This window comes from Bos javanicus, chromosome 5, assembly GCF_032452875.1.
Source record: "Bos javanicus breed banteng chromosome 5, ARS-OSU_banteng_1.0, whole genome shotgun sequence".
Lineage (NCBI taxonomy): Eukaryota > Metazoa > Chordata > Mammalia > Artiodactyla > Bovidae > Bos > Bos javanicus.
In genome coordinates this window covers 94,131,098-94,146,193 of record NC_083872.1, presented here as the reverse complement: position 1 = coordinate 94,146,193, position 15,096 = coordinate 94,131,098, and the positions used below count along the sequence as shown (strand labels likewise).

Below are 15,096 nucleotides of genomic sequence, written 5' to 3'. Positions count from 1 at the left end.
TTTGGTTGACTTGTCAGCTTTTATTGCCTACTGCTGAATTTTAGCTCTGACCTGATGAGAAATTGTAGCATTTTTTTACCTAAGCCTCTGCTGGCAGTATACAAGCATGAAATGTGAGAGAGCAGTCTCTTGGCTTTTTGCTCTGTCCTTGAAACTTAAAGTCTAGTCTTTGATCAACAGCATAGGAATCACCTGGCAGCTTGCTAGACAGAATTTCAAGCTCCATCCTAGAAGGTTTGATCAGACCTACATTCAACCAGATCCAAGAAGCTCTGAGACCTGTTCTAGGAAAATCCAACGAAAGACAGTTCTCCAAACAATTTCAAGCAAAGCACAAATATTTAGTTCATCTACCTAGATATTTTAGGGCAAAGCATATTTTACCTGAAACATCAAACTAACTGCATTTGCTTTTTATTTGCTACTGCACTCTGGCGCAGATGAAAAATGGCTTTTTAAAAAATTCAAAACAAAGCTGCATTCCAACCTAAATTAAATCTGCTCCAATTTTATTCTTAACACCTATGAGATCATAACTTGTCCAAAGCAGAGTGTAGTTTATCAGAAAGTACACATTTTAAACCTCTAGCAGATCTGTATTTACAAGATAAAGCACACGGTTCCAAAGGAGATCTTATATTCAGATAAATAATGTATGCTTTAATATTGGCTATGTCATTGTAGGGGCTTCACTGGTGGCTCAAATGATAAAGAATCTGCCTGCAATGCGGGAAACCTGGGTCTGACCCTGTGTCGGGAAGATCCCCTGGTGGAGGGACCGGCAACCCACCCCAGTATTCTTGCCTGGAGAATCCCATGGACAAAGGAGCCTGGTGGGCTATAGTCCATAGGATCGCAAAGATTTGGACATGGCTGAAGAGGCTGAACACACACATGGTTGTAGACAACTCTCTAAAAGTATTAAATCGCTTAGAGTTTATTCTATTATCCCACCATGTGATAATTTTTCAAATGAGACCACAATGAATTTTTTAAGTCAGAATTTATTCAAACATTTTGGTTGTACTTGCCGTTTCCTGTTGAAGCAAAATCTAACACTACAATATAAATATGTAAAGATGATTCAAACATTGGATAAATTTGCCTCACTGAGAAAACTATGGATTTTTTTTTAATGTGTCATTTAACATATGAGTCTCTGATATGTAACACAACTGAAAGGATGAAACTCTACTGAGTCCTTGAGAAATTGTCCTCAGATCCATGATTTTGGCAAATTCCAAAAACAGGAAACTGGCTAATGTAAGAACACACTGATGTCCATAAAACACTCTTATAAAGATAGCTATGATTTTATCATCGTATATATTTCTGCCTTTGTGGAAGATCTTTCTCACCTGCTACTTGGCATATGTTTTTTGCTGTTTCTCCTGTTAGTGGTATGTTCCTGTGTTTGAATTGAGCTATCCATATTCTGTCTTTTGTTTCTCTTTAGACCACTGGGAACTCATTTCAGGAGGTTCAGCTTCAGTTTGTGTTTTAACTTCTGAATCTGGAACAGGTCATTCATTTGCATGGAGATCAGTTACACAAACATATCTGTAAGGCATAAAATATTGCTTCAGTTGACTTACTAGATGGTCTAATTTAGGGGTCCCCAACCTCTGAGATCTAATGTCTGATGATCTGAGATGGAATTGATATAACAATAATAGAAACAAAGTACACAATAAATGTAACACTCTTGAATCATTCGGAAACCATCCCCCTCCAACCCATGGAAAAATTATTTTCCCTGGAAAAAAACTATTTTCCTTCTGGTCTACTTTACCTCAAATTTAATTCCAGTGTTGATGTCAACTTTAAAAGTAAGAACCTAAGAACATCGATGTGCTTTTATTAAACAAATGAATAACTAAATGAATGAGTTATTCAGGCTAGATATTTGCATGTTACTTTTTTTAGTGTTTACAAAACTTCCTGCCAGGTATTTTGCAGAAGGTATACACCATGATGTTTCTTGGTGTCACAGTTCTGAGAACTATACTAGAGAAAAAAGTTTTGATGAAATAATCCTACTTTCAATGAAGGTAACTGGATCCCTGGCTTGGTTTTTAATTTATCAAGCACTTTGATTCCAACCAAAAAGAAACTCTGTCAATTATTAGAACTAGTAGAAGGTACTACATATAAACTATATATAAACTAGTAGAAGGTATATATATAAAAAGGGACCAGCACCTTGGTTGTACCTGAATCATAAAGAACTTTGAATTAGGATTTGAATTTTCAAGTTTTATTTTAAAGAGGAAGGCCTGGAAGGTATTTGGATATACTTCATCTGCATTTCAATATCAATGTTACTTAAAAGCCAAGATAACAGCTACCTACTGCGTTGTGCACTTCTGCTTTGTATAAGGCTTAATAACAATCTAAATTAGGCTAATTTTAGTCAGATTAATACTGGTGTGTGTCAGCACTAGCTACTAAATGTCACATACTGGATTTTAACTAATGGTAGGAGAGGAAATACTCATGGTGTAAACATTTTTGAACTGAAAAAAGCTAAAACAAAGTATATCAAACTATGACACAGGATACATCATAATATCACTGATTCTAGATTTTTGGTGTATTAAGGCTGACTTTTAAATAGATACATCTGTCTCATGTAATGTTAGGAAAATACAGTCTTGATGAAACACTCTGTGTGTATCAAACCTTTGTCGTCCAAGTTCTAAAAGATTTGGAGATTTTTTTTTATCATTGGTATGGTCATATACTTGTTAATTTCTTTAGCTGATAAACTCAAGAATGTCCTATCTTCAATCAGAAACCCCCTCTTTCCTTGCATTGTTATGAGCTAGATAAAGAAAAGCAAGCTCATTTTTTTTTCCTGTGTTAAATTTCTACTTTGACCAACCAAATGAGTTTTCTCTACCCCTCACTCTTCGCCTGGGCTGTTATTATCCTTGTCAAACCCTAGGCATCTCAGCTTTGGCACCATCTGCCTCCTTAAACATTACAGTCCTTGGACAGGGAGTGATTGACTGTGAAAGGGAGTGCTGCTGCTAAGCTGCTGCTAAGTCACTTCAGTCGTGTCTGACTCTGTGCAACCCCATAGACGGCAGCCCACCAGGCTCCCCTGTCCCTGGGATTCTCCAGGCAAGAACACTGGAGTGGGCTGCCATTTCCTTCTCCAATGCATGAAAGTCAAAAGTGAAAGTGAAGTCGCTCAGTCGTGTCTGACCCTCAGTGACCCCATGGACTGCAGCCTTCCAGGCTCCTCCATCCATGGGATTTTCCAGGCAAGAGTACTGGAGTAGGGTGACATTGCCTTCTCTGGAAAGGGAGTGGGGGAACCTTAAAGACCAACTCATTGTGATGGCAGAAGGATTTTTCATTTACTTCATAGCCTTGATTAGAAATAGCAGTAAGGATTCCAAATTAACACTGATAATGTCTATAATTTAAATGTTCAAAACAGCACTATTTACAACAGCCAGGACATGGAAGCAACCTAGATGGCCATTGACAGATGAATGGATAAAGAACATATGGTATATATATACAATGGAATACTGCTGCTGCTGCTGCTGCTGCTAAGTCGCTTCAGTCGTGTCCGACTCTGTGCAACCCAATAGACAGCAGCCCACCAGACTCCCCCGTCCCTGGGATTCTCCAGGCAAGAACACTGGAGTGGGTTGCCATTTCCTTCTCCAATGCAAGAAAGTGAAAAGTGAAAGTGAAGTCGCTCAGTCGTGTCTGACTCTTAGCGATCCCATGGACTGCAGCCCACCAGACCCCTCCATCCATGGGATTTTCCAGGCAAGAGTACTGGAGTGGGGTGCCATTGCCTTCTCCAACAATGGAATACTACTCAACCATAAAAACAAATGAAATTGAATCAGTTGTGGTGATGTGAATGAACCTAGAGCCTGTCATACACAGTAAAGTAAGTGCGAAAGAAAAAAACAAATATTGTGTATTAATGTATATATATAGAATCTAGAAAAATGGTTCTGATTAATCTATTTGCAGGGCAGGAATAGAGGTACAAAAGTAGAAGACAGACGTGTGGACACAGTGGGGGAAGGAATGGGGGTGATGAATTGAGAGAGTGGCATCGACATATATACACTCCTGCTGCTGCTGCTGCTGCTGCTAAGTCGCTTCAGTCATGTCCAACTCTGTGTGACCCCAGAGATGGCAGCCCACCAGGCTCCCTTGTCCCTGGGATTCTCCAGGGAAGAACACTGGAGTGAGTTGCCATTTTCTTCTCCCATATATACACTACCATGTGTGAAACAGATATCTAGTAGGAAGCTGCTATATAGCACAGGGAGCTCAGCTTGGTGCTCTGTGATGACCTAGAGGGGTGGAATCAGGGTAGGAATCGGGGTATGGGAGGGAGACTCGAGAGGGAGTATATACGTATACATATGACTGATTCACGTTATTGTACAGCTGAAACTAACACAACATTGTAAAACAATTATACTCCAATAAAAAGGAACTATAGATAGCTAGTAAGTGGAATAATAATAACAAATAATAAAACAATGGCCTTACAATTAGAAGGTCTGAATTCAAATAAGACATTATCTTTGAGATCTTTGACCTAGTAAATGATGATTTATCATGAGATTAAGTGGGATATGCATAGGAAGGTGCCTAGGTTCAAATGAGGAATTCATAAATATTTGTTTGTTCATAATTTATATACTTACATACTTCACTCACATTTTCAAGGCACTTAGGTTCAAAGCGAAAGTGAATTTTAATGTTAGATTAATTCAGTTATGTAAATCACTATCAAAAAGTACCCTAGGTTTATTCTTCTATGTCCTGATAAAACTTATTAATCTTCCATAATCACAAGCAGGATATGGAAAACTTAAGCAAACATCTAGTTAAAAAGATACATATCATCACACCTCTTTATTTCCCCAGAGCAAAATATTATGCAAATAAGTGAGCAAGTATGTAAATGAACAAATGAATGGAGTCTGGCTTAGAAACAATTGAATTCAGTAATTTGTACTCAGAAGGATATAGCTCAGATTTTTTAGATGAATCTAGTTTTTTTCCTTTTCTTCCTGCCCACTAAATCTGTTACCAACCTTCACAGGGAATATTTAGTTCATTAACATCAAATAATATATCAGATAATTCTAGCTAACTTTCCTCCCTCCAGAAAAACACATACACTTCTTTAAGAATAGACATGCTTTCAAATAGGTGAGACTGGAGAATTGTCCAAGAGAAAGTGCTCATATTTCAAGTGAATTTAAGATTTCTTATACTCAAGAAGGATTTTATTTTATTTTTTTGGCCACACCATGTGGCTTGTAAGATCTTAGTTCCCCAACCAGAGAATGTACCTGAGTCCTCACCCGGGCCCTCGTTAGTGAAAGCTAACCATTGGACTGCCAGGGAATTCACAGGAAGGATTTTAAAAAGTAGTTCTTTCATCCATATCGTATACCATATTTCTCTAAAGTAACCCAATTTAAAAAATTTTTTAGTAATAAAGCATAATTCAGAAGCTTAGACTGAATTTTCATGATTTTGTACAGGACTGCCAAGAGTTTTGGCATTTTGTAATATAAATTTACCCCCACGTTGTTCTGCATTCATTATATTTTAATAGTACACTTGCTGAGGGTATGTACAAAGTCTTACTTTTCTTTTGTATCCTCAAATAGTGCTGGACATTCACTAAATACTGGTTTGGATTTCTATACTAGCAGACAAAAAAAAAAGGAGTTTGTAAGATTTAAGGATTGTTAAAACCTATTAAGTTTTATAGTTTGTCTAAACCTATAACAATAAATAATGTCAGGGCTACTGGCTTACAGAATAAATCAAAAAATATTTAGTACTGAAGACCTCTACAATTGAAGATAAACTGAGTTTAGTCACTTTGAGTTCTTTCTAAAAACAAATCTATTCTGTGATGTGGTCTAGAGTGATCTTGTTGATGGCTCTGGTAAATAACAGGAGGCACATATGCTAAAATGTAACTTCTATAAACAGAGAAACAGCAAAAATTATATATATAATAATGGGTTGCCAGAAGACTGTGTTGTCTTCACAGATCTCTACACAGGAGGTTTTAAGAATAACAACAGGAGCGCCGAAGAATTGATGCTTTTGAATTGTGGTGTTGGAGAAGACTCTTGAGAGTCCCTTGAACTGCAAGGAGATCCAACCAGTCCATCCTAAAGGAGATCAGTCCTGGGTGTTCATTGGAAGGACTGATGTTGAAGCTGATGCGAAGAGATGACTCATTTGAAAAGACCCTGATGCTGGGAAAGATTGAGGGCAGGAGGAGAAGGGGACAACAGAGGATGAGACGGTTGGATGGCATCGCCGACTCAATGGACATGGGTTTGGGTGAACTCCAGGAGTTGGTGATGGACAGGGAGGCCTGGCGTGCTGTAGTTCATGGGGTCGCAAAGAGTGGGACACGACTGAGCAACTGAACTGAACTGAACTGAACCAAGAGAAAAGAAACTTCCAGATGCCTGGCCTTGACTCTCATTGAAATTATTTCTCAAGTAGATGATAAGACATAATGTTGCCATTGCATGCTATTTCTTAAGAGTTTCAAACTTCCTCAGCTTTCTGTTTATCCTCATCAAACAATTAGACCTGCCCCTGCAAACTATGACTTAGTATTAGCTAATATTTGTAGAGCTTCCACAATGTGCCCCAACTGTGCTCTAGGCGCTATTATCACCTTGAATGATTTCAAAAGTTTTACAGAACAAAGGGTTCTAACATTTATCTCGGGTATGGCCCTCAATTAAAAAAGTGAACTAGAAGACAAAATTAAGTGGCTTTCCCAAGTCACCCAGGAACAGCTCAGCAGCAGAGCAGGGGCTGAGACCCCAGTCTCTGGTCATCAGATGAGCTTGGTTTTCCTATTTCTTATCTTCTTGTTCCATGGCAGTGCCTGGGGGACCACAGCAAGGCAGAGGAGAATGTCACCAGAATGCTCCTCCTCTCCCATTTCATTGGCAGAAATCTTACTTTACCCTCTATAGATTGTGTTCTGAGTAAGAAGTCCTACATTGTTTTCACTTTAAAAAATTGAGAGTAGACCATATCAACAACAACAACATGGTAATAATATGAGGTCAGTGTTCAGTCATGTCCAACTCTTTGCCGCCCTATGAACTGTAGCCCACCAGGCTCCTTTGTCCATGGAATTTTCCAGGCAAGAATGCTGTAGTGGGTTGCCATTTCCTCTCCAGGGTATCTGCCTGATCCAGGGATGGAATCTGTGTAAGATGTCCTACATTTTTTTCACTTTAAAAATTAAGAGGGGACCATAACAACAGCAAAGTAGCAATTATATGAGGTCAAGGATGTGTTAACCAACCTTATTGTCATAAATATTTTGCAATATAGAATAGTATCAATTTATAACATTGTGTACCTTAAACTCACACATTTGATGCTTTTGAATTATGGTGCTGGAGAAGACTCTTGAGAGTCCCTTGCACAGCAAGGAGATCTGTCAACACTAAAGGAAATCAACCCTCAATATTCACTGTAGAGACTGATGCTGAAGCCAAAGCTCAATACTTTAGCCTCCCAATGCGAAGAGCCGACTGATTGGAGAAGACCCTGATGCTGGGAGAGACGGAGAGCAGGAGGAGAAGGGATGACAGAAGATGAGATGGTTGGATAACATGGCCGATTCAATAGACATGAGTTTGAGCAAACTCTGGAATATAGTGAAGGACAGGGAAGCCTGGTGTGCTCCAGTCTATGGGCTTGCAAAGAGTCGTACACGACTGAGAGACTGAATCTTTATTTTAAAAATGGAAGGATAATTATTTAAGAATATGTAAATAGACACCCAAAGGAATACAGAGAATATACAAATATAAGTAGACCTTATTTGTACATGGGTTTCCTGGTAGCTCAGATGGTAAAGCGTCTGCCTACAATGTGGGAGACCTGGGTTTGATCCCTGGGTTGGGAAGATCCCCTGGAGAAGGAAATGGCAACCCACTCCAGTATTCTTGCCTGGAAAATCCCATGGACTGAGGAGCCTGGTAGGCTACAGTCCATGGGGTCGCAAATAGTCGGACACGACTGAGTGACTTCACTTTCTTTCTTATTTGTACATGAAATTTTAGATCCATGAAACTATTATGATTTTTAAAAAATTAAAATTTTAAATGAAGGACAGGGAAGCTTGGTGTGTTGCAGTCCATGAAATCCCAAAGAGTTGGACATGACTTAGCAACTGAACAACAATGTCAATTATATTTCAAGGTGGAAAAATTGTTTGAAAATTATTGTTGTGCACCTTACTATTGGAAGAAATACTGTACTGAAACTGAATCACAGTACTAACTTGTAATAATTTTTTTTTTTTGCTGGTTCAGAAGTTAATTCCTCCCAAGTATTATTGCTTACCTGTGTTAATTTTTTAAAACATTCTCAGCATCAACTTAGGAGTAGAGACTGTTTTACATGAAGAAGGAGAGGCTATTTGGTGGCACTGAAAATTTCGCCTAGTGTTTGTATCAGGTGTGTCTTCTGAGAAGCATAAAAAGATAGGAAGAAAATGGAACACTGATGTCCATGTAGAGACTTGAGAAACTGGACATCAATACTCTTGAATGTACCTTCTTCCTAATTTGTCAAAATCAGACTCTATTCCAGAGCACATAGCTAACTTAGAGTCTTGTACAGTGTTTCTTATTTTAGTATGGGATGGAGAGGGTGGGATGAATTGAGAGAGTAGCATGGAAACATACACTTTACTGTATGTAAAACAGACAGCCAGTGGGAATTTGCTGTGTGACACAGGGAGTTCAACCCAGTGCTCTGTGACCACCTACAGTGGTGTGGAAGGTGGCAAGGAGGATTAAGAGGGAGGAGACATATGTATACCTGTAGCTGATTCATGATGATGTATGGCAGAAATCAGCACAATATTGTAAAGTAATTACCCTCCAATTAAAAAAAAGTTACAAACCACTTACTAGAAATGGTAAGTTGTACTTACGAATGCATGCTGACAGAAAAGAGCCATCTCTCTTAGAGGGAAGCAGGCAGGTGCTGAAATATTCCATAAAAGGAGCCAGAATGAGTAACGGTAGGATACTGATGACATTCATGACTGAAACTGGCAGAAGCGATCCGCGCAGATTAAGACTGGAATTCACGGTCTGCAGATAATATCCTGAAGGAATCTGCTTTTCAACAGGGAAAGAGCCATGCATTAAGACAGTGGTTTAAGACTTCCCTGGTGGTCCAGTGGTTACTACTCTGAGCTTCCAATGCAGGGGGTGTGTGCAGGCTTGGTCTCTGGTTGGGGAGCTAGGATCCCACGTGCCCCATGGTGAGGTCAAAATAAATGAATAAATAAATAAAATGATTTCAAAAAAGAAAAAAAAGACAGTAGTTTAACTTTAGAGGAAGATTCCTGTGGCAGATGCCTTGTCCCTTGCCTGTACTCTGTGACAGATAAGTTGGACATTCCCCATGTCTTTGAGGTCATGATTATGAGCTGACAAAAGTCAGTAGGAGCTCTGTTTAGTCTACTGACAATGCTATTGATTCTTTATGATGAATCTTTTGTCATCTAGTCTTCCTTCTTAATTTTCCTTGGAAAAGTAACAAAGACCCTAATTTTGTGCTTCAGATGACTCATAAGAAATCAGGTAACAAATATTGCATATCAGCAAGTAAAGTTTTTGTTTTTCCCAACAATAAAGCAAAAGCCAGCATAAAGTATTAAGACTTTCTTTTCACTCGTAAACAATAGATTGTGGCTAGTATATCCTTTAAATAACATTGAGTTTGGTAGCAAAGTAAGTAAGAATGATTTTTCCCTAAGAAGAGGGGCCCAGTGTAGAAACCCATTACTTGATGTAGGCTATATTTATAGGCTCCCTGGATTGGGTCTCATTTTTAATATGTCAAGTAAAATGAGAAAAAAAAAGAGAGAAAACAGACTTGTGTCTATACTCTCCTTTTAAACTAATTGTGAAGCACTAGAGGACCAAAAATGGAATTCCATGAAAAACGTTGCACAATAAAGTAGAAGAAATTAAAAACAAACATACAAAAAAACCTACAACAACTAACAATACCTCTGCCTCACTGCAAACCCTCAACATAGTGTCAGAATTTCATTTTTAAAATAAATCCTAATACTAACTAAAACTCTGACATTAACCTGGAGTCTCTTCATGTGCTCCAAACCTTTTGTTAGGTTATAACTGTTAGGTCAGAACTAAAGCTCAGTGTCACAGGAAAGGTGTATCTTCTCACTTTTATAGTTCATGAGCTTTGTTGCAATAATCACATCTTTGTCATTATCATTAGCAGCACAGGGTATTTCTTTAGTTCCCAGTGGCACACAAAGCTACTAATTGGCTTGGTCAGAAAGTCAATCCAAGTTTTGTCCTTAAGGGATGGAGTCTCCATATATATATATATATATTTTTTTTTTTTCTTACAGTGTGTGAACTTCATTAGGATTCCTGCTTTACCCCCATCCTGGGAGAGCAACCTGGCTCAAACATCCAGATGATAACTTCTTGTTTGAAACCTTCACTATCTCCTTCTCTAATTATCAGGTGGGCAACTTGAGAAGCATAAGGAGAAGCAGAGTCATAAGTCAGTACAGTTGCTAACAAGTCCACCGATTATAAAATGAGACTTTTGCTCTGTTAACTGCCTCCATCCAGGGATGGACTACATTTTCACTGAGATTTTTTTTTTAATCTATATAAAATATGTCCTGGTGATAATTTATCTTCCGATCTTGAATTTGACCCTTGGGATAGTAAACAGGATTGTTATAGTTGGTTAAAGACAGCAAGAGAGAAGGGAACATTAGCTAGTTCTGCCCTAGTTCCATCAAAATATTAAGTTCCTTCCTTAATCAGAGGAAAATGAATGATTTTTTTAAGAAAAAGTGCTGGCAGCAGAGCTCCTCTAAGACTGAGAGGCTCACAGCACAACTTGGAAGTTTCTGTTACTGATTTCAAATGAGAATTATTGTTAATAGGAATAAAGTTATTATCAGCATGAATCACAGACACAGAAACCTGTTAACTTAATAATGTGGCAAATGTATGATTAATCTTTAGTGAAGCAATATTCATATATTGCCTAATCTAAGAAAAGGCTCCGATGTCTTGAAAGCTTGAAATCATTTCTGCTTCTGCCTCAAGTTCTGAAATCATCTCCTTTTAAAATTTTAAATACTCTTATTTCATACAAGCCTCTGAGTATTCAGGAATAATTGCTGTCAATAGAGATTCATTTTCACCTCTGAATGGCCAGTAATGTCAAATGGCAACATCATCGGCTTTAATATCAACATATTTTAAATGTATGTCTTGGAACTGAAGGTCAATAATTGCTACTAAATTTAAAATATGGCATGCTATGATGTTTTATTCTTGGTGCTTTGATCTCCTTTATACTGGTGATTATTTCATCTGGAGGCAAAAATCTAACACCAGCCTATCCCAGGGGAAGTTTCACCTGCCTCCCTTGAGAAGTATATTCTAACCATTTTCTCTGGAGTTTCTGGTATAACATTACTGTATATGATTTTGGAACCTGTATAGTCTGCAGAGGGTTTTTTTTTTTTTTTAATTAATTTTTGGCTGCACCGCCTGGCATACAGAATCTTAGTTCCTTGACCAGGAATCAAACCCATGACTCCTGCAGTTGAAGCACAGAGTCTTAACCACTGGACTGCCCAGGGAGTTCATTGTACAGGGATTTTTAAAAATAAAATTTTATCTATTTACTTATATTTTTGGCTGCTCTGGGTCTTCGTTGCTTTGTTGCTTTTCTCTAGTTGCCATGAGCAGGGGCTACTTTCTAGGGGCGGTGCTCGGGCTTCTCATTGCACTGGCTTCTCTTGTTGTGGAGCATGGGCTCTAAGGCGCCCAGGCTTCAGCAGTGGAGGCACGTGGGCTCATTAGCTGTGGCTCCCGGGCTCCAGAGAACAGGCTCAATAGTTGTGGTGCATGGGCTTAGTTGCCCTGGGGCATGTGGGATCTTCCCTGATCAGAGGTCGAATCCATGTCTCCTGCATTGGCAGGCAGATTCTTCACTACTGAACCATCAGGGAAGCCCTGTATAAGGGTTTTTAACCCAGATGCAAGAGAGGCATAGTTGGTAACAGCAAAGTGTGGGCGCTGATACCCGCCCTGGGTTGGGACAGCCATGCTGCCATATTGCTAGTAGGGCAACCAAGAGCAAATTGCAAGTCACTTAATGTCTCTGAGACTCAGATTTAGGATAACAAAATCAGTCCTGAGGCATGCTGTGGGGGTTGACTTAAGACACTGTGAAGTCATCCTTTAGAGACTATGCCACATATAGGTGATCAATGATATTAGTGTTTGTTCTTTGCAACAGAGTAGGCATCTAGATTTGGTGATATGCTTAAAAATTAGTTTATCAAAGTTTATTATAATTTATGTCAAATTTTAAAATATATGACAGTTTGCAGAAAAGGGCTGAATTTAGTCAAAAGAAACAGTAGGAGTCACTACATTATGAGGGTAAGAATCAAAAATTTGTGCTATTTGCACAGAAGGTTCAAGGCCGCCCATGGGTCAGTTAGCAATTTTGTACTCAAGATTCATTTCTTCATTGTAAGATTTTTTATAATATTAATATTCATATATAGAGGTGGTATTTTTGTATTTTTGCACCATCTATTATTGTGGAGTCAAGAGAGAGGTTGAATCTACTAAATCAGCCTAGTTTTCATGCATTGTCTAGAACAAGGGTCAGCAAGCTTTTCTGTAAAAGGCCAGATAGACAATATTTCCATGTGTGGATTCTGTTGCAACTACTCAACTCTGCTGTTTGCATGCATAAACAGACATATTATTACAAACAAACATAAGACTGTTCCAATAAAACTGTATTTATGAACACTGAATTTTTTTTTTATTTTAAAAGAAGAGGCTTTTATTCTAGTTGCTGGCAGGATCCTTCTAAACAAGGAGAACTCCTATGCTTATTCTTTCCTAACAATTGTACTTTCTGTTTTTTTTAATCGAAGTAGAGTTGATTTATAGCGTTGTGCTACTTTCAGGTATACAGCAAGTGATTCAATATATATACACTCAACATATGGGGGCTCTCCGATAGCTCAGTTGGTAAGGAATCTGCCTGCAATGCAGGAAACCTCAGTTCGATTCCTGGGTCAGGAAGATACACTGAGAAGGGATAGGCTACCCACTCCAGTATTCTTGGGCTTCTCTTGTGGCTCAGCAGGTAAAGAATCTGCCTGTAATACGGGGGATCTGGGTTTGATCCCTGGGTTGGGAAGATCCTGTGGAGAAGGGAAAGGCTACTCACTCCAGTATTCTGGCCTGGAGAATTCCATGGACTATATAGTCCATGGGGTTGCAAAGAGTCAGACATGACTGAGCGACTTTCACTTCACTTCATCCTCTCTCTCTCTCTCTCTCTCTCTCTCTCTATATATATATATATATGTATATATAGGATTAGCCAAAGTTCATTCAGGTTTTCCCATAAGATGTTATAAAAAACCCAAATGAACTTTTTGGCCAACCCAACACTTGTTCAGATTCTTTTCCCTTATAGGTTATTACAAAATACTGAATGTAGTTCCTTGTGTTAGGTAAGACCTTGTTGGTTATCTATAGTACTGCATGCATGCTAAGTCGCTTCAGCAGTGTCTGACTCTGTGTGACCCTATGGACTGTACCCTGCCTGGCTCCTCTGTCCATGGGATTTCCCAGGTAAGAATACTTGAGTGGGTTGCCATGCTCTCCTGTAGGAGATCTCCCTGAGCCAGGGATTGAACCCGTGTCTCTTACATCTCCTGCACTGGCAGGCAGGTTCTTTACCACTAGCGCCACCCAGTAGAGTGTGTATGTTAATCCCAAGCTCCTAATTTATCCTTACTGCCCTTTCCCTTTGGTAATCATAAATTTGTTGTTTGTTTTCTATGGACACCTCATTTTTAATTTCATACAATTTATAATTATAATTGTGCACCCAATTATAATTATAATGTGCTGCAAAATATTATTCTTTTCTTTATTTTTAAAAATCATATGAAAATGCAAAAACCTTCTTACCTTACAGGATATGTGAAAAAGGCAGTGGGCTGGATTTGGTTTGCAGGTAGTAATTTGCTGACCCCTGGTTTAGAGCAAGCGTTGTACTAAGAGTCAGAAGATAAGATTCTGCCTTTTCTTTCACTACTACTCACTGTTTGACCTACTTACCCCAAATCACTTAATTTTTTTCAAGTCTCAGTTTCCTCTTCAACAAATGAAGGAATTGAGTATTTTAATCTCTAAGATTTTTTTCTAGACCTATAGATCATAGAATCTACTATTCTATGATTTAACTCACTCATTAGCCATCTAATTCCAAGTTAGATGTTAGCAATGAAGAGTTTCAAATTTCTTCAAAGATTTTTATAATCATTTATATTTCTTCATAACTGAATCAGCCAATTTAGCTACTTGTTAACACCAATTTTTAAAGGCTTGGTCAAGGAGGAAAGCAAAGTTAATTTATCTCCAATTTTGTTGCTCAGATGCTCAGTCATGTCCGACTCTTTGTGACCCCATGGACTATATAGCCGACCAGGCTCCTCTGTCCATGGGATTCTCCAGGGAAGAATACTGGGGAGGGAGGCCATGTCCTTCTCCAGGGGAACTTCCTGACCCAGGGATCGAACTCTTTATCTCTCACATCTCCCACATTGGCAGGTGAATTCTTTACCAATAGCACCACCTGCAGAGAGGGCAATGGCACCCCACTCCAGTACTCTTGCCTAGAAAATCCCTTGGATGGAGGAGGCTGGTAGGCTGCAGACCATGGGGTCGCTAAGAGTCGGACACGACTGAAGTGACTTAGCAGCAGCACCACCTGAGAAGCCCGTAATTGCCCACAGATCTCATATTTTTCTGAGTTACTCACACGCCTTGGAAATTCTGTAAAGTATTGTCTGCCTTGTCTGCACCTACTGAAAGACACTTGCAGTTCTACAGGAAAAATGCCACACTCAGATCCTCCTCTGGAATGCTTATACCTGACTCCACTTAGTCCTTAAAAGCTAGAACCTGTAATGATTAGAAG

General features: G+C 38.9%; 1 protein-coding gene across 1 annotated transcript in view; it reads right to left on the bottom strand.

Moving 5' to 3' along the window:
• Positions 1–15,096, bottom strand: part of SLC15A5 (solute carrier family 15 member 5) — a 95,745-nt gene that overhangs the window by 55,185 nt on the left and 25,464 nt on the right. Inside the window, 1 exon segment of the mRNA XM_061417734.1 lies at positions 8,996–9,182. Coding sequence (XP_061273718.1) covers positions 8,996–9,182 — 187 coding nt within the window.